This window comes from Orbicella faveolata, unplaced genomic scaffold, assembly GCF_042242905.1.
Source record: "Orbicella faveolata isolate gen_17 unplaced genomic scaffold, um_ofav_v1 contig_24, whole genome shotgun sequence".
Taxonomy (NCBI): domain Eukaryota; kingdom Metazoa; phylum Cnidaria; class Anthozoa; order Scleractinia; family Merulinidae; genus Orbicella; species Orbicella faveolata.
This window is the reverse complement of record NW_028301552.1, coordinates 6,819,647-6,838,568: the sequence shown is the minus strand read 5'-3', so window position 1 is coordinate 6,838,568 and position 18,922 is coordinate 6,819,647. Positions and strand designations below refer to the sequence as shown.

General features: G+C 37.8%; 1 protein-coding gene across 2 annotated transcripts in view; it reads right to left on the bottom strand.

Moving 5' to 3' along the window:
• Nucleotides 1-15,667, bottom strand: part of LOC110045489 (E3 ubiquitin-protein ligase UBR2-like) — a 36,466-nt gene extending 20,799 nt beyond the window's left edge. For both annotated transcript variants that reach the window (XM_089292192.1, XM_089292193.1), the window contains exons 1-17: nucleotides 15,203-15,667; nucleotides 12,664-12,742; nucleotides 10,705-10,815; nucleotides 9,809-9,939; nucleotides 9,176-9,236; nucleotides 8,414-8,494; nucleotides 7,570-7,632; nucleotides 7,192-7,315; nucleotides 6,045-6,143; nucleotides 5,709-5,745; nucleotides 5,539-5,590; nucleotides 4,674-4,730; nucleotides 3,447-3,488; nucleotides 2,873-2,954; nucleotides 1,794-1,866; nucleotides 1,554-1,653; nucleotides 290-418 (exon numbers count right to left, since the gene is read on the bottom strand). In XM_089292192.1, the coding sequence (XP_089148318.1) occupies nucleotides 290-418; nucleotides 1,554-1,653; nucleotides 1,794-1,866; nucleotides 2,873-2,954; nucleotides 3,447-3,488; nucleotides 4,674-4,730; nucleotides 5,539-5,590; nucleotides 5,709-5,745; nucleotides 6,045-6,143; nucleotides 7,192-7,315; nucleotides 7,570-7,632; nucleotides 8,414-8,494; nucleotides 9,176-9,236; nucleotides 9,809-9,939; nucleotides 10,705-10,815; nucleotides 12,664-12,742; nucleotides 15,203-15,537 (1,656 nt within the window). In that variant the 5' untranslated portion in view covers nucleotides 15,538-15,667. The remainder of the gene's footprint in view (nucleotides 1-289; nucleotides 419-1,553; nucleotides 1,654-1,793; nucleotides 1,867-2,872; nucleotides 2,955-3,446; nucleotides 3,489-4,673; nucleotides 4,731-5,538; nucleotides 5,591-5,708; nucleotides 5,746-6,044; nucleotides 6,144-7,191; nucleotides 7,316-7,569; nucleotides 7,633-8,413; nucleotides 8,495-9,175; nucleotides 9,237-9,808; nucleotides 9,940-10,704; nucleotides 10,816-12,663; nucleotides 12,743-15,202) is intronic.
• Between the last annotated feature and the right edge of the window lie 3,255 nt (nucleotides 15,668-18,922).

The following is an 18,922-nucleotide window of genomic DNA, read 5'->3' as shown; positions in this document are numbered from 1 at the left end:
TCTGGAATAATATACTTAGCTTTAAAACGACATCGCTAAACAATGTTAAGGAGTCTGTGCTGAGCTTTTAGAAGTAAAAAGCCCTTGAAATGTCCATTTATCGCAGGTTTTGCGCAACAAAATGGCTTGATATTTGTGTCTGCGTCTGCTTAACAGAGGTGTCCGCTGAATGCAGGTTTATTTTACAGTAAATGTGGGAAGAAAATTTAGGGACTCAAGCTGGTGTCCACTTTATAGAGGGTGTCCGCTTGATATGGGGTCCGCTTAATACAGGTTTCATTGTACTCACGTCACTAAAGCACCAATCATAAACCAGCGCGTAAACTGGCATCATTCTGATTTGTAAGGTGAACGCTCCTTCATAGTCAGGTTCTGTTTCGATATGCCGACCAGTTTTACGGGTTACCATGTCCATTCCCTGTGGAAACAAAATTTTATGTTATCTGTAAGTACCACAATACACTACGATGTATAAGCAGTAAAGCAGCTACGACACGGTTTGTGCATCTTGAAAAGTTTAGCCTAAGTTTGTCAACTTCGTTGTTTGTAATCCGTGTCAATCTTCTCCATCCTTTAACCATCCTTGTTCCTTTATGGTTTATTGTCATCTCTTTGGTGTTTTTCTGTCTTGGTGAACTACTATTTTCAGGTTTCCTTCTATTTAAAGGTAATTTTGTACGTAGCCAAAATAACTCAAAATAGCGTGCTGTTTCGACAAAGGTTGACCCAAAAAAGCGTAAAAGCGTCCGCGACAATGGTTATGCCGATTGGTATTATGGGTAATGATAGTTCATCATAGCTTGATTGTGGTTCACGGTGTTTCAGCAAGAATGAAGGAGAAAGAATGAATACACATGTTTGTGATGTTTCCTTCTGTCGAGCTGAAACACCTTGATAGAAGACAGAGAGATGGTAAGTGCTGGCACTTATGTCCAGGATTGAATACAAATATTGTTTAATTAGTACTTCATATTTGGCAGGGTTATTTGACATTTTCATTTCACTTCATATTTAACAGAATTGTGTGTGTTTTGGTGACTTTATACCAGTGAGGACACTTTGTGATGCTGATCACAAGGAATTTGAATCTCATTAGCGTTCAATCCTGGACTTATAGCACTGGCCACTGTTTGTTTAATGTTAGCACTGAGTCTCCATTGTAGTAGTGGTAGTAGGCATCCTTCGTACTTGAGGTTCATGGATTAGCAATCCCAGTGTTGGCTCGGTGCAGCGTTTGCTGTGGCTAAACAGTCTAATTTGTGATTTACAGTCTCACAGATACGACCGCAGTCCTGGGACACAAAGTCTGCCTCGTGTAGGAATTCTGAAATTTCATAACTGGCCTTCCTCTTTGCTATTTTCCCCTCTAAGGCTAGCGTGATATGTTGTTCTCCAGTTGGGAGTGTTTACGCATCTCTTTTCTTCCTGCCGTTGGCCAGTGCCCCTCCGTCTCTACGTTGAACCCGGTGGGATTCACGTCCCTTTTGCACACATCCTCATAACAAAGTTTTGCATGGTCGCATGTTTATTTGATTTTTCTCTTATTCACTTACCTGCATACATTTAAGCAACCCAAAGAACTTGTCCAAAAACTTAATGAATTTTCCTCGCAGTTCCTCTGTCCACTCTGTCGGCTTGTGTAGCAGAATATACCTAAAGGTATTTATTTAACAAAGTAATAATAATTCAAATAAACCTTAGTGCTCGTAGGCCATAAAGTTCATTTTTTTTTACTTGTGATTACTTTTGTGATTACTTTTGCTCAGGTTCTATAACACAAAATGTTTACTCACTTCAGGTCTGTGATCATGAAATGGGCTCTTCTGAGTTTTTGAGATTGCTTCTGAAACTCAAAGGTTCCCTGATCTAAAATAAACAGGAAAAATACTAAAACTGAAGACTGCACAGTGTGGAGATGCACTTGATTACAAATTATACCAAGTTATACAATCATCATTTTTTTTTCCTTTCTATCTGTCGGGCCCCCCATTGTTCAAAGGAAGGCTACCACTATCCACCAAATCAGTCGCTCTGTTGTGAATAGCCTGAGTAGGAGGGAGTTTACGAAACCACGACGGCAACGGGAACGTCACTTACCAAAAGAATTAATGAGCAGTACAATGGCTGTGCACTTGCCTTATAATTCTTGGGACATTTCTTTGCCGTCCTCTGCAAGACCCACAATAAGCACTTAATGACTGAACCCAAGGGAAATACTGAGTCGAGGGGAAACAAAACTCACTGTTTCCCGCGGGACCAGTCATTAAGTGTTTTGTTATACTTCCCAACTCAAAAATAGAAAAACACTGAGAAGAAATCGTTTGCTTGACACCGGCTGGCTCACAAATTTGCCGCGGTTTCAAGGAGTACGACCTGATCACGTGAGAGTCGAAAGTTCAAGTTGTTGTTTCCCTAGGGAGTTAGTGAGTTTTGTTCGCCCTAGGGAGTTAGTGAGTTTTGACCCACAACACGTGACACGTTCTCCTCCAATCGAAAAATGTATTTGAGTTGGGAGGTATAACAACGTGAAATGACCAAATTCTGCGTTGTATGGAGAAAGTGAACAACGACGGCTAATTTTTTAAAATTTTATTTCAAATTTATCGCTGTGTTCCGGATTTAGTTTTGGGATAGTTTTGACAGTAATAAACAAAGTAAATGACCTAAGAGTATCCCAAGATTGGTAGGTAAAATGTAAATTTATTTTATACTCGACTTTGTCCCTCAGCGTCACCGCCCTGGTTTCGTAAACGCCTTAGTATTAACACGACATACTATGCAATCCACTATAAAGTATTTTATCTAGTACATAGCATCATCTACTCTTAAGACAAACAGGTGCAGAAACAATAATTATAGAGCCCAAACTTACCATTTAGGAAAGGCTGCAGTTGGTCCCTAAATGCCCAAAGAATCACTTCCAATACATTACGTTCTAATATTAACATTCGTCCCTAAAATGAGAACACATAACAGGGTGTCAAGGCTTCAAGTAGGTATATTGTGATTGGCTGCCTGCATAAGCAAGTTAGCCCCATTCCACCCTTTCGGTAGACAATCACAAGGCATGCGATGTATTTTTCCTTCCTTTTCATTGGCCCAGAGCCCACCACATGACCTGTAAATAACGTCCGATGAATAATGGTCTGCTCATGCATAATGCCGTCTAAAAGCATTTTGCTGCAAATAATATTCTGCTCATGCATAACTGCAACCAAGCTCTTGTATGAAAAATGGCAGACTACTTCCTTGAGCTGTCAGAGAGTGATTTAAAACGAACTTGGTGATCGAATGAATATTGAACTCAGGTAGCACAACATAGCATGATTTGACAGTATCTTGCAGATCGATTATTTGTCAAAACACAATATTTTGCTCAACCTCGTCCAATAACTGTTAATTATTAATTACCCTGTATAATTACCATCATTAAAATAATATCTTACTATTGTGGGGACAGTATACAGTTGAACTGATAAAGATGCCACCTGTTGAAAATAAACCGGAAGTAATTTAGATTTTCAAATACATTATACTTAGACCATGCATATGTATCATTTTACATACATTTACAAAGCACAATAAATAATGAGCAGTAATACTAAATTAATTTTCTCCACAGACATAACATTTATCTGTTCAAAGAAGTAACAGCTTTCCAAGAGGAAAGTTCAACAAATACAGTGTACTGTGAGTTTCAATTAATAAACAATAAATTATTGAATGAGGTTTTTGTGATATCCAGAATAATCAAGGTCAAGGCAGGGGTTATCAGCTGAAGCCAAAGGCTGAGACTGATAACCCTTACCAAGACCTTTATTATTTGGATATCACAAAAACCGAACCTAATGATTGTTTTATTATACATTGAACAAAAAAAAGGAAGTCATGTTTTTGCTTCTTCACTGACAGCAAGCGACACAAAGCATGACAAAATACTGCAGAACAGATTACCCTTAGAAATCACGCATCGCGGTCATACATGACATGATTATCCATGACCTTGAGTGTCCTTGACATGATTATTGTATAATCTGCAGCTAGATGATGTCCCAGGCGCTGATTTCGAAAATTCACTGTAAGCTTTTGGCCAATCAGAAAACAGAAAGTGAGTTCAATGTATAATAACTGATAAAACTGAGCACCACTTACGCCCCTCCATATTTCAGAAGCAAGGTGGAGGGTGTTGCTCTCGTTATCCTTCAAATAATTTCACATAAAGGATGAATCCACACTTTGTGAGAGATCCACATGTAAGCCAAACTATCATATATCAAAGTCATTCATTTTTGTTGGTATTGAAAATCTGTTCAAAACATTCAGTTCTACTCAATATATTTGGAATAAAAACTGCACGGGGGGAAGAAAATTTAAGTCCCTAGGCTTCATTTAGATGGGACATGGGTGTCTGGGCATCCTGTTGACAGCCACTTTTTAAAGAAAATTGTTTTATTTTTCATATGTTGCAATATAAATTGTTTATTTGAGAAGATCCAATAGCACATTTTGGATTACCACTTTTCAAATCCTGGTCAAAAACCTGGTAGGGACATCACTTAGTGAATATCATCAGATGTCCCACAGTTCTGTATCACGCGACTTGTTCAGACCAATCAGGTTCTAAGAAAAACAATGGTTTTGAATCACATGGATACATTGATCTCACTACTCACTGATACATTGTGTTCGTGATCATCCTCAACAAAATCCTTTTGAATTTGACTGTAGTGCTGTCAATTAAAAATTAAACAACTTCAGTCACATAATTATACATGTACCACATCTACGATGGAGGCAGCGTGGCCAAGTACCCAGCACATCAGATTCGCAATCCAGCAGTCCCAGGTTTGAGTTCCACTCTGAATAATAACTGGATTTGTTTCAAGATAGCCCTGAGTTCAAATCCCTGGCCATGCTTGTAAATAGCCAACTGGTTTGCCTCCAGCCAGTTGAGATTCTTAACAATTTTGTTATGTTTGATTTGAATTATGTATCATTTGTTTGCTCAGCACCACTAGCCTTTGTGCTATAAACAATGACAAGGGTAAATAAAGATTATTATACCACTATTATTATTATAATTGTTATTGCTAGTGTACCAATAATATTATTGATGCACATGACTATGATGGAAAATTTTAAAGAAAAGAGAATTCTTTTATGCACAATACATACATGCACTTGTATTGTGTTGCATTCAATAACATTTATTACATTTTTGTAAAAACAGCACTCGAAAAAAGTGCCACGCGGTAGTCCAGGACAAGTCAGTTTTCCTGCTACGCAAGTAACTTTTCATTCTCACTTGCCTGATGATCAAGAAATCAGGCAAGTCGTCTGGCAACCAAATCATTAGATGAGCAAACTAAGACTTGCCCAGGGCAAGCAAAAATTTGAGAGCTACTTGTTCCAAGGGCAAGCTGCAATCCAAGTTTATTTTAAGCCCTGATTAAATTTCAGGTTTCTTCCATTTCTAAAATGGTCATATGCCCACAGTACATGAATCATTATTAATTATTATTAATTACTGTTTCCTACCTTGGTGAAATGAATAGCAAATGCTTTCTTTCCCACAGGATCCATCAACATTCTACAGAAAGAGTGGACAATGACTGTCTGATCAATTATTCTTTGGACTAAAAATATGTCTTGACAAGTTTTGAAAACCCCAAAACAAACTTAATTTACTTAATAAATACAATACTTACGTGTTCATGAACAACTTGTGGGTGTGGGCTCTCGCAACTAAAATGAAAACATTACTTTAGTCGTGTACCAGGGCTTTGTGAGCTTTATACATAATTATTTAGGTACAGTACTAAGAGGAGAGGCAGCCCCAAAGAACAGGTTTCTAATCTAGTCTGCCTGGCTGTTCTGAGATACAGGTAGGCAATGATTTTCATACAACATCAAACAGACAGTCCACCCTGACTCAAGCATGGTGAGTGGTGTCATGCTTTGATTGACAGCTGCCACGCTTTTGTTTTTGACTGTTTTGTTAATGCATACAACCAAACTGAACTGTTACGTTGTAGGTACAGTACCTTTCCACAATGTCGAGTCAGATAGGAGCACTCTGCTAAGAAGATCAGAATCTTCTTTGGGTATTAGGACAGTGTTACAAAGGATTCGCCTGAGACCATCTAGTAGAACACAAAATGTATATTGTCAGTTACTGGAATGATATTCTTATCCTCACCTCTATAGGCGTAGGCTGGAGGACCTAAATAAAAGCCTTACTGGAGGGTTATACACGTATGTAACTTAACTGGCTGGGATGCAAGGTCATCGCAGGTTTTAACTCAACTTTGCCAGTTTATAACAATTTATATCATAATTAAATGAATGCGTGCACTCTGATTGGTCAATCAGCTATGGTTTATTGTGCCAGTAAACTCATGGAAATTTCGCGTGTCTTCTGAATTATTATATAATTTAAGCAATATACCACAAGTTTCTCTGGTTTGAAGGCATGATAAACCACTTGGGATGTTGGAAGAACACTCTAAGAATTCGTAAATCACTTGCCTGCAGCTCGTGATTTACGAATTCTTCTCATGTTCTTCCAACATCCCATGTGGTTTATCAGCCTATAAACCATAAAAACTTGTGGTCTATTGCTTAATTGTGGGCATGCATCCAGTTATGTATACCATTAGCTGAGCAGCACACATCTCTGTTTACACATACATGTAAGTTTGTCCTCTACTGAACAGACATTTGACAATTATTGAGTGTAAGGTCTATTAAGTGTGATTTGATGTTATCCTTATGTACTGCATGTGGTCCAGACGAACATAATCTGATAGGTAAAATGATTGATAAAGATTTTGATCATCTCAACAGCTTGCATTTTTGCCCTGACCTTTGAACGCTGGCCATTTCTAAAGCCTTTTTCATGAAAAATCTTAATGGGCAGGCTGGGTATTGAAACCAGATGAGAAGAACTATTGACCTTACGAGTTCAATCAAATTGGCTTTGGTGTTGATGAAGACAAAAAACATGAACAAAACCAGAATGTAATCCATCCAAGACTTCTACATGTTCAACTAGACCAAACAAGCTTGATCATCGACGACCAAGAGCTTGAAACCAAACACATTCAGAACATCATTATCATGTTTTGACATGTTTCAATAATATTTTTTTTGCTAACAAAAAGAAGTGGACAATTATTAATTTTAACAAACCTGAATAATTTGTGATCTTATTTAGCCAGCCTAGCATCTGAACAGCGCACATTTGATGAGCGATGACTTTATGATGCATCACACGGCACTTCAGTGATTTATGACTAGGTCCTGATGTGCCTTGCTGTGACAAAGCACAAACATACAATAAGCTGCGGAGTTATCAAGTATAACTAAACTGTCTAGTTTTATCCCTACCCCTTCGAATTGAACTTCTTTATAAGAAAAACTTTCCTCTATATGGTCAAACAGGTGGGCCAAATCGTCATCACAGTCAGCCAATTTGTACAGTGCCTGGCCCTTTATGAAGCCCCTGCTACACTGTAAATTAAAATACTTGTTTCATCACTTCTGCTCACAATCTTATTTTATTATTACCTTGATCAATCTTCTGGAATGCTCACATTCACTATAACTTCCTGATCTTACAATGGATCTTCCCTAATGAAAGAAAATGAAGGTTTCAACATCTTGAAGAAGCATACACTGCACATGCTACATAACTGTAAAAAATAGTTCAATATGCAGGATATACAATCATGTATGTGAATAATACAATAAGAAAAAAAAATGTGTTTAAGATAGTCAAGTTGGTAACTATCAAGTTGAATACATCATTCTATGATGAAATAAAAATCAGGGATGAAAATGTTAATGTGACTGTGTTCACCACTATGCAAGGGAGTTGAAGAAATGCACACAAAAAATTGAAAGGTGTACTCACCCAAAAGGGCAGACACTTGCTTGGGCAAGTGGGTTAGCACTATAACTTTTTCATTACCCTCTTTGGGAATGTGCTTTGTAGACCAGTGGATTTACAAAGTGGTTGTTCACTTAGGATAAACATCACATCATGTATTACTTAAGTTATAATCCATCAAATATTTTCATTCATGCACAATTGGTCTAAATGCGTCACGTGACCGAATATTCCCCAGTTACAAAACTGGGGAATATCTGAGAATATTCCCCAATTTTCGAAACTGAGTGTGTTGTGAAAAATATTTGAAGGATAATAAACAAAATAGCCTCCATTTGACTTTGAAAATATGTTCGGATATTTGTCCTTGGACATTATCTGTTTCTCAGAGCTCACAGTTTTCCTCGAGCTTCGCTCTCAGAAAACTGTTTACTTCTTGGAACAGATAATGACAAATATCCGAACATATTTTCGTGCCAAATGGAGGCTATTGTTTGTTTATTACATCATTTTATGTCTTACCTCCCTGTCCACAATATTAGCATAAGCTAGAGCCTGGGTTTGGGTGCACCTGGGAATTGCTTGCTGTAATGTTCGTATCACCTGTCAAGGTACAATGTTCATTTTGTACAAATGTGCAACCACATTTACATCTACAGTATGTATCTCCATGTTCAATCAAAAGTTTAAAATTATATGCAATACAGTGGTACATGTACATGTAGTTACCTCTAATATGTTTTAGAGCTCTTATATCACACTGCACCACCTGGGAGGTGTATTGCCAACAATAGAGGGAGGGCTCATTTCTTTAATACTCAAGTCATAAATCAGACAAAATAGATAGAATGGGGAGACTTTTAAAGTTTATTTCTGGATTAGACTCTCCTCCATAAAAAAAAACTGTATTTAATGCAACATGATGGGGGAAGAAAATTCCATTTGAAGACATAAGAACAGCAATTAAATATTACTTTTTCGTGTCCAAAAAATTATACATGCATTTACGTAGTCTGTTTTGCTGTGGCCGTGATCCTAATTTCAGTCGTACTCTACATTACCGAGGTGCTATACATGTATTTTCTCACCCACTGTGGACATCAGGTGGGACCACGCAGCAAAGATAAGGTCTTGCTGTGCTCTGATAAGTAGATACTTTCAGGCAATACGAAATTGTCTTTGCTTAAAATGTTTGGAACACAGAGGGGGCCTTAGGAGAAAAAACATGAAAGACTGCATTTGTTCATAGTTTATCGTAGGAAAAGATTTTCAGGGCATACATACCTCCTCATAAGTATGAACTTCATCATTGAACAATACTGTGGCAAAGGTGTCTTCATTACAACTTCAAAGAACAAAACATTATTTTAATTATCTTGTGTCAAATAACTACTGGTACAAATCAGGAACAATTATTTCCCCCACCGAAGAATGAAGGGTGAAGGACAAATACACTGATCAGACCCTTTTGGGTTGTGTTCTTGGGCAAGACATTGTCTTAAGACTATGGTATCTTTATAAACGTACGAGTACTTACAGGCACCAGCAAATTATTAGCTACCTGTATATGTACTGCAAGGACAGCTCCATACAGTGCTGACAAAATGTAGGTACATGTCACTTGCAAATATTTTAATATGTGGCATCCACTGTATGAGGGTAAGCAATAACACAGATTAACTACTCATAACCCCTTATGCTGCAGAAACAAGAATTAAGAGATCACATGCACATGCTTCTGGCACCACAAACTACCAGGGCCAAACTTTACCTCACAGGATCTAGTTATTATACAATAATGTGATAGTAGAGCAACATAAACAAATCTTTATCAATGTTGACTCCTATTCTCTAGACTATGTCTTAAGTGCAGCCTTCACCTTCATCTTGTACACGCACAGTTTAATGAAAACTTACGTTACATCAAGGTAATCTGGGAGTTCATCCGTTTTGTCCCAGCAGATGAGATCAATGCAGTAATTTAAAACAACACTGTAAATGTCAACTCCTCGTTCCAGTACATCCTGAGGCAGCTTAGCCATTGGATTCTAGAGTGAAAAGAGAACACACAGTCAAATTCGTCATATTAAAAGTGCATGTCTACATGTACTATTACAATATCAGCTCACAATTTCATCAGAGAGGCATATTTTCATTGATCAACAATCTTGAGATTACTACTGACTGATAGCAACATACAGCAAGGGGCTTTAGCTATCAATGAAAGTTACGGAATCCTGTCAGCCTGAGCAGCCTTACTTTCAACCCCTCATCTATTAAACCCACAATATCTACTGTAAAACTTATTTTTTCAGGTGCCTTTTTTATCTAGTCTTTGGCCATAATACACAAACCCTGGGACATGCTCAAAGAGCCTTTACCCCTTTACCATCATGGCAGATAGTATGTGTGGCCAGCCACATTATGAGCAGTAACAGGGTTAGGTTAATGATGAATATTACATGTAGGCCCATGAAACATCTGCATAACTTTTCAAAAATGTATTTTTTCAATTACATTGCAAAACAGTTGACACGTTCTTGTTGTTGATACGCTATGGCATGGAGCAATTAAGGGGGTCAGCTTTATCTGAGGATTAAGTTCTTCCCTGCTGGCATCCTATTTGCATGCATGTAGATATTTACATATTTGATGCAAATAAAGTTGTTATAAATAAATCGAATACAAGGGCAGATCAGCTGATGTATTACGTTTACACAATAGAATGCTGAATGTTCAGTTTGTACTAGTTTTGATACACACACTTAGCTTGCTGCGTATTATTTGCTAAATTGTCAAAGTACTTTTAGTACCTCATCCATGTCAGTATCGCCTGTGTGTTGATGTGTGTCACAGGCCACGCCATCCTTCCAGGCCTCAGCATCACCACAATCACAAAATCCTCCACCTCCAGAGGTGTTCATCTGTAATTTACAGTCAGAGAATAACAAATAGCAATGAATTCAGTATGCTTGCCCAATAAAAAATGGATGGGTTTCACAATGCCACTGGGATAGAAGTGGGAGGTTTAAACATTTTATTACATTCTTTGTTTTGTTTTGTTTGTTTTACAGTATAATTACAGATTGTCAATACTTCATGAAGACCCAGCTGCGATTTATCATACAAAAGAGCCTTCTCCCAAGGGAGCCCAGCTCCTGGTTGGTATATAACAAGTATTTATATTCATCTCAAATTGAAAAAAAAGCAACCATCAATCAAAAGTGCATGTACTGTATCACAGACTAGGCTTGTACATCTTAAGGTTACAGTATACCTTCAGATCGGCAATTTTCTTCAAATTTGGATTTTTGGTTCAAACTAATGGTCTAAGAGTAATCTCTAATTTCTGAAAACAAAATTGAAAAAAACCTAATATTGGCGGAGAAATGGATGTTTTACGTTATGGCCGGAAGTAAAAGTTCCCTCTTGATTGACAGCCCTATAACTTGTATGCAATCAACCAAGACTACTTTCGCGGGAATATTACCGATATGGATACCACGAATTGGCTGGCTACTCAGTTAATCAGCATTGTTAATCCAAGCATTTTTCGTATTAGATGTAATTCTATTAAGTTATAAGTAAACATGGACCACGGAAAACTCCGTTTACCAGTTCAAAAGAGCGAAGAATGAATAAAAATACATCAATGAGTGAAGAAGCGAAAGTTGGCCTCGCGGATGAAGCTACGGACGTATCAAGCGGGCAAAAAGATCGAGTCAAGAGAAGAGAAAGGTTGTGTAAAATTTGGGAACTCGACCGCGATAACAGCGATGTTTACAGTGACTCTTTTGTTGAGTTTGATACCGATGAATCGTCCAACTCATTGAGATGCATTGTAATATTATCCATGCACATTTGCTCTGCCGCGCTTTCTATTGTTTGTTCTTGTCGCCCAGCTACTCTAGCGTTTGTATCCTTTTTCGTCTTCCCCATTTTGCCAAACCAGCTTCAAGAAAAACCCAGCTGCAGAAAAATGATCTCTCCACCTTGAGTGCATTGCGAAACGCAAGGTTTTTTTGCAGATTCACGCGTAAATTTCACCGCGAGTTAATGGTAGTAAATTTTCCAAGCGCTGATTGGCTCAGTGATCTGAGAACCCAGTTGAAGGCGTTTGTGGGCGGAGTTTGTTTGCGAAGCAAGATATTTTTCTTAGCGCTGTTTTCTCAGATAAATTTTTTCACTTGAAGCAGACACTTTAAAGAGTTACAACTCAAACGGAATTTGTTTGTTTGCCCTCAAATTTGGACAGTAGCTAGATTAACATATAAAAAACAAAAACATGTCTGCGAATTGTTTATTTCGAAATATTTTTTCTCCGAGAGCGATTTTTGTACGATCACTTCACATTTTTTTAATGCTATTTCGAAAATGTTCTGTAACTTTTTACTACAATTGAATATGGAAAAACGCAGACGCGCTTTTTTAGCGCTTTTTGTCCTGAAACCGAGGAAAAAAATAAATTGGCGAAAAACAAAATTCGCTTTGACTTGTAGCTTCCAAAAGGTGATTAGGATGCTTGCATTTAGTGAGCGTGAAAAAATTGGCAATTCATTTTATTTCAAAATTTTTGGTATGGTTTGATAGCCAGCTCTATAAGCTTTAATTTGATATAGGGGCTTAGGTATCTACAGCTTAAACTGGACGCGCTACATCGCTTGGACGCGAGACACCCCTGAAGGTATACGGTAACCTTAATAACCACCTAAGAAGATTTTATTCTTTAAGAATCAGCTGCCTGTGTTACTACAGGTGAACATGAAACCTACCTTGTAATGGTGATTTTTATGGATGCTTTTTTGAAAACAATCAATACACAGTACACAAGTGCTATCATATCCACAGTCCCTAAAACAGAAAAAACTAATTGTTTAGTATAACAACAACAAATGTAAAAAACTTTCATTGATTTCTTCCCAAATTAAGAACACAAATAATAGGGGTGCTGGCTACCCGAAATAGTGCCAGGCAGCTAGTTAAAAGAAAAGATATTTGACATGTTTAGGTCAGGGACACAAACAAATAAACAAACAAACATAGACACACAAATAATGGAAATAAACAAAGTTAAGCTACAATATAATTATTAGCAGTAGACTAAAGTTCTTACATTACAAAACAGTGTTATCTACAAATCGAAAAACATTAAAATAACAGTTAACCGAGGGCTATAGAAAAGCATCAAAAAGGTGAAAAAAATGTTTAAGGATAGCTACATGTATGAAAGAGAAGGATTGATTGAGAAGGATTGACAAACTTGAAAAACTTTGGTTAAAATTTTCGAGATGTACCAAGCATATATCTAATGGCTGTCAAATAAAAATCAAGCGTGTGTGGTTAGTGGGGTTTTTTACTATTGTGTAAAAGAAAGACATTTTTTATTAGAGTTTGTTAAATAAACAAACTTGGTAAAATTGTTGAATGTTTGAAATTTCTCAGTAAACCACCTCTCTAACCTTATACAACTGCCAGACCTCAGTTAATTTGGATATAACACAAAAAAAACAAATACAATAACAGTAAGGTTTTATTATGACTTGTTTTGAGAAATAAAATGACAGTCATTCTCTTGCGCATGATACAATCAAGAAAAATGTATATTATATACATGTTAACTATACTGTGTGCAAGTCTACAAGATGCCCAGGCACCACACAGGAAACTTTCAAAATCATTACTTTACATCATGAATTCACTAAACTACTAACAGAGTGGTTAATCCATGCTGGCACTGTATGATTTCCAGAATAAACTGTCAGTAGCTCGTAGCCACTGAGACATTGACTGCAATATATATCATAAATGTTTATTTGATCAAGCACGCAACCTTGAATAAGCACCCATCTCAAATAACAACTAACAACTGGAAAAACTTACCTTTTTCATATAAGCTTAAAGGGGCTAGGTCACGCAATTTTAGGCAATTTCAGCACTGACCAAATGGTCATAGAATTAACTAATATATCACAAAAACAGCTCAAAACTATAGAAGATCTCAAACAAAACACAGGAAAGCCAAGAAGGCACACGGATGGACAAAACCGGACAGGATTAAAATGGGTTGTATTTGGGTAAATTTGAAAAATGTCGGCCCAACTTTTTTCAAATTTATATCAGTTTATATCAAAATGCCATTTGCACAGCTGGAAAATCATTCTCAGTTGTTATGTGGCCGTGGTTTTGCATATGAAAGACTCTTGCTCCGCCAATTTGCCGTTCAGAGCTCATAATTAACAAAATTAAACAAAATCACCTAAAGTAACGTGACCTAGCCCCTTTAAAGTGCCCATAATGTCAAAACTTTTTTTTCGCTCATCTAATTCTACATTTCACCTAATGAGCTTCTGCGAAAAAATTTTTTGATTTGGATAAAACGCAATTTTTTTTACGAATCTTTACAAAGTTCAAAATTCTATTTTCTTGCGGTCAACCCCTGCCGCTGATCACAAGAATAACGTGCTCAAAATGGCCACGAGACTGATGCCTGTGACATAGGTTCAGGAACCTATGATGAAGACTGATGTTGTTTTCTGGATCAGTAACATTGTTAGAAAGAGCGGCAATGCACCTTTCCAGCATTTTCAACTAAATATAGACAACTCTGAAGCAAAATTTCCACTTGTTTTCAAGTCAGATCAGTCATGACCCAAATCACATGTTCCTGAACCCACATCACAACTCACTTCAAACTGAGGAAGACTGATGCGAATGATGGACCAAAATGACGGCAAATTTGAACGTCTTTGAAAACTTATAAAAAAAAATTACATTTTATCCAAATCGAAAAATTTTTTCACATAAGTTCATTAGGTGAAATGTAGAATTAGATGAGCACTTATGAGCACTTCAAGTGCTGGGCACCCAGGATTTCACGATTAGGAACCACAGGGCTCCTCATGATACTCCTTGGATCACAGCCTTGCAATGGAATACAAATGGAGCAAGTGGCCAAGTATTCTACAGTTCCTTTCACTATCTAATCTGCAAACAAGTAACAAACAAACATGTCCCAAGACCTCCCTCACATTGAGGTCAAGCTTTATCATGACTGTGCTGTCTGAAATCTCACTCTTCAGCAGCAAATCAATTTAAGACATCTGAACCTTTAAAAAGGCTTACGTTCCCCAGATCTAAGAAACTGCATACGATTATGACGTAGTTCAACACTCGAAGCAAAACATGAGTATGTACATGTACAGTACAAGTTTACTGCATTGTACCTCTACAACGATTTACTATCAGCATAAAATAGCGACATCTCTATTTCTTGTAGCTCCGAAAAAATACAAACGTACAGTTTACACAGACCTGCATGAATAGGTTGGTTCGCCGACCTTAAACACTCTCCCACAAAGTTGAGAAGGAGCATTCTTGCTCTGCAGTTTTTGAAATCCGATCGTGGGATCCTCGCCACAAACGAAGTACTCCAATGGACCAAATATCATTCTCTGACATTTCTTTTCGTTGATCAGAACTTTCAGATTCGGTTCAGAATGCAGTTCAAAGCATTTATATACGTATTCTGAAAGATGTTTCATGAATATACTTTGGAAGTCTCTTATCTGCCGCACTCGGCTTATCCATTTCTTTCCAAGATCACCGAAGTCTAATTCTGGATTGTCCCTCATGTCGACTTCGCTCATTATCTACTAAGCCATATGGAAGGAAAAAATTATCCGACCGAATCCAGGGAAGAGAGCATTTCAACAAGGAAATCACGTTCAATACAAAGAAAAAATAATAATGGCGGACGATGGACACTGACAAATTCGGGCCCAGAGTTTCTCGGGCAGTTGTGCCGGGGGAACTCTGGGCTTGAGATAACGCAAACGCAGGCATGCATCTCGTGCAAATTATTGGAATTCCTGTCGAAAATACTTTTCCAAGTATCTTTCCAAGGAAATATATGGCGCGTAGATTTTTCTATCACCCACTAGGATCATGTTAATTTCTGGCACAATGTCTAAGACCCTTTTTCCAGGATATTTTAAAGGGACACTGTCACCATTTTTAGCATGATTTTGGAAATCTCAAAAGCATATATCGATCATTGACTGAACGATAACGATTATATTTTGAAGAACAGTAGTCGACAAAAGATTAAAACCCATCAGGAATTGAGGATGGTTAACGATGGCGAGGATGGAAACGGATTGCGATATGGATTTTTGAAAAATCGTCAGAATGTCAGTTTTTCAAAGGTTCAAGTTTAGCTCAAAAATCGTTGATATTTTGCAAAAATGTTGCTGCAGTGTGGACTTTCTTCAAGAAATCGCTTTTAATCATTTAGTTCGAGCTAATTAAGTTCATATTGCATAAATTTAGAGACCATTTCGTCAATTTATAATTGTTTTAAGCAAATTTATCGTGACAGTGTCCCTTTAAGAATCGAATCCATTTATGCAATAAACAAAGCAACATAATGGATTCGTTTCTGAATTGATGAGCAAAGACATTTGTCATGACTCTATTGAAACGATTGCCTTTCACTGCAACAATAAATTGCCTCCATAAGATGGCCACAGAAGATTCCAAACACTGAAGTCAGGAACATGTGTGACCATGATAATATTATGATTGAATTGACAAGAAAATGGACGTTACAATTACTGTAACGACCAGAACAATAATGAAGCAATGGTAGATGAAGCGTGAAGGTATGATGGTAGATGACTCGTGAAGCGATGGCAGAAGGGCATATGAAATACAACCTTATCAAACTGAGCTACTAAGGGTGCTCTCATTGCAACCTCGTTCCCAGTGTCTCTCATCTTACCGTCCCCTGGAGCGCTCGCTCTAGGGGGCGGTAAGATGAGAGACACTGGGAACGAGGTTGCTCTCATTGGTCGATAGCTGTGTTTAGATGAGAGTATGTAAACACGGTTGTGACGTTTTAGATTCGCGCGTATTTTTTAGAATAATTTTATAAAAGCAATAGAACACTCTTTCCATGTTTACATAGCCTCTGGGGGATTGGGAGAATTCTCGAAAGTTAACCCTCGACTGCGTCTCGGATTTGCATAACTGTTTCGAATTCTCTCAACCCTCCTCGGGTTCAAATGAGGCTATGTAATGACGGAAAAGGTGCTCTATTGCTTAAATAATAGCCTGGTAAATAGTATTCGATACAGTGACCTTAGGTGAAAACTTAAATCTTCCGGCATTTTTTATGTCTTAAATTTCACGGTGATATCTCCGTCCATTTAGAGTTTTAGATTTGACGTGTTTGAGTAAACTTGATTTTAGATTTTTAGAGTTGTATTGTATATAATTACTCTAGTTATAGTTAATAGATACATAGTTTTTAGTACAAGTAGTTCTTGCGCATCGTGTAAGGAAAGAAATGCTTATTTCAGTTGCTCGCCACATAGAAGAGGGCGGCAAAGGGTTTTTGCGTGACACGTGATCGCCTCAAAATTAGCAGCGGGATGACAGGAAATCATAACGTGATGTGTGATTTGCTATTTTACAAGCACGTGATGCGTGATTTACCAACTAGATTTCCGTGATAAGTGAACGTTTTTTGAACTAGAAGGATAGCATTCATTCAAGGTAAATAATAAATAGAGTCTCAAAAAAGATTATCAAATTGTGGCTGACGTGACACCATTTTCTGGTCTTTTTCGTCCTTTTCTTGACCTCTGATGTCTTCGACCTTCGTGGATGGTACTATAGGTCCAAACAATTGTGATACAAATTATAGGAATAAGTCAAATGAAAATAGTTAAACTTTGTACAAGGACTATGAATTTCAGCGTTATTTTTGTTCATTTTCTCGACCGATCATTTTTGGCAGTGCAGCAGACCAAGAGAATATCCGAATCCGGCTATCGTATATAAAAGATCTGAACGGACTTTCGTCCAAAAGGGCTGAAACGATAAGACACGTTAGAGTTTGGGGTCATTTTGTACCGCTCGAGAAGACAGTTGGGTAAGCAACGAGAGACTACACAAGGAAAACGTTTGTGTGCCACTTAATGAAGGTCGTCATAAAGACCTAACTGAATTCAAAAGTCACGTTATATCCTTTACAGACATAAAAACGTTGCCGTACAGAAAAGGATTTGTAGGTGTAAAGCTGCACACAAATGTTTCCTTTGTATTAGAGAATGGCAAAGGTGGCGTAGACGCCTTCTGACTTCGTATACAAGATCTCTGCCAACCTAGCCTGTGAACAGGCTCCCGATTGTGTTATAGGGGAAGCAAAAAACACTCGGGCAGAGATAGCCGAGAGTGGTCTGGAGAGGGAAAATCCCACCACGCCAGGCTCGCTTCGCTCGACCCATTTTATTTTTTCGCGCTTGTCGAGAGCCTGTTCACAGACAGTGAAAACTCAACCTCGTCCCCAGGGCCTTCTCCTCGACGATTTTTAAACGAGCCTCTATTTTGAAAATTGTCGAGGAGAAGGCCCTGGGGACGAGGTTGAGTGAAAACTTATCCAGCAGCCTCATGGATACAGACCGAATCTCCCGGTCTCCCGTGCGGGTCACCACTTTTATTTTCGGGGGAAAATTATTGTAATAAGTCGAGAAAAACGACGGATGTGACAAGACCATTATCGATGTTGAAGTACCATTGATTGCTGGCGTCAAGCAAAACTGTGGCGATTGAATGTGACAATCGAAAGCCTGATTGGTATTTGTATAGCAATTTGTTATCCGAAAGGTATAAACAGAGCTGGTTGTAAATAAGCCTTTCCATAATTTTAGAAATAGAAGATAGAATGGAAATTGGACGATGATTATTAGGATTTGTTTTACTGTTGCCCTTGTGGAGTGGAAAAACCTTCGCAATTTTCCGACTACTAGGAATGTAACCACTAGCGATAGAATTGTTAAAGTGCCACTATGATCAAATTCTCCATACCCATTTTTTTACATTTTCGCACACAATAGGTCTTTCCTAGATTTTTTGCCAAATTTCAATCTATTACGAACATTAGAACTCATGTCGTTTGGACCTTTATTTCCGAGAATTTACGGCCGCCATTAATATTCCTTGTTCCAAGTCTTGGTTGAGAATTTGAGA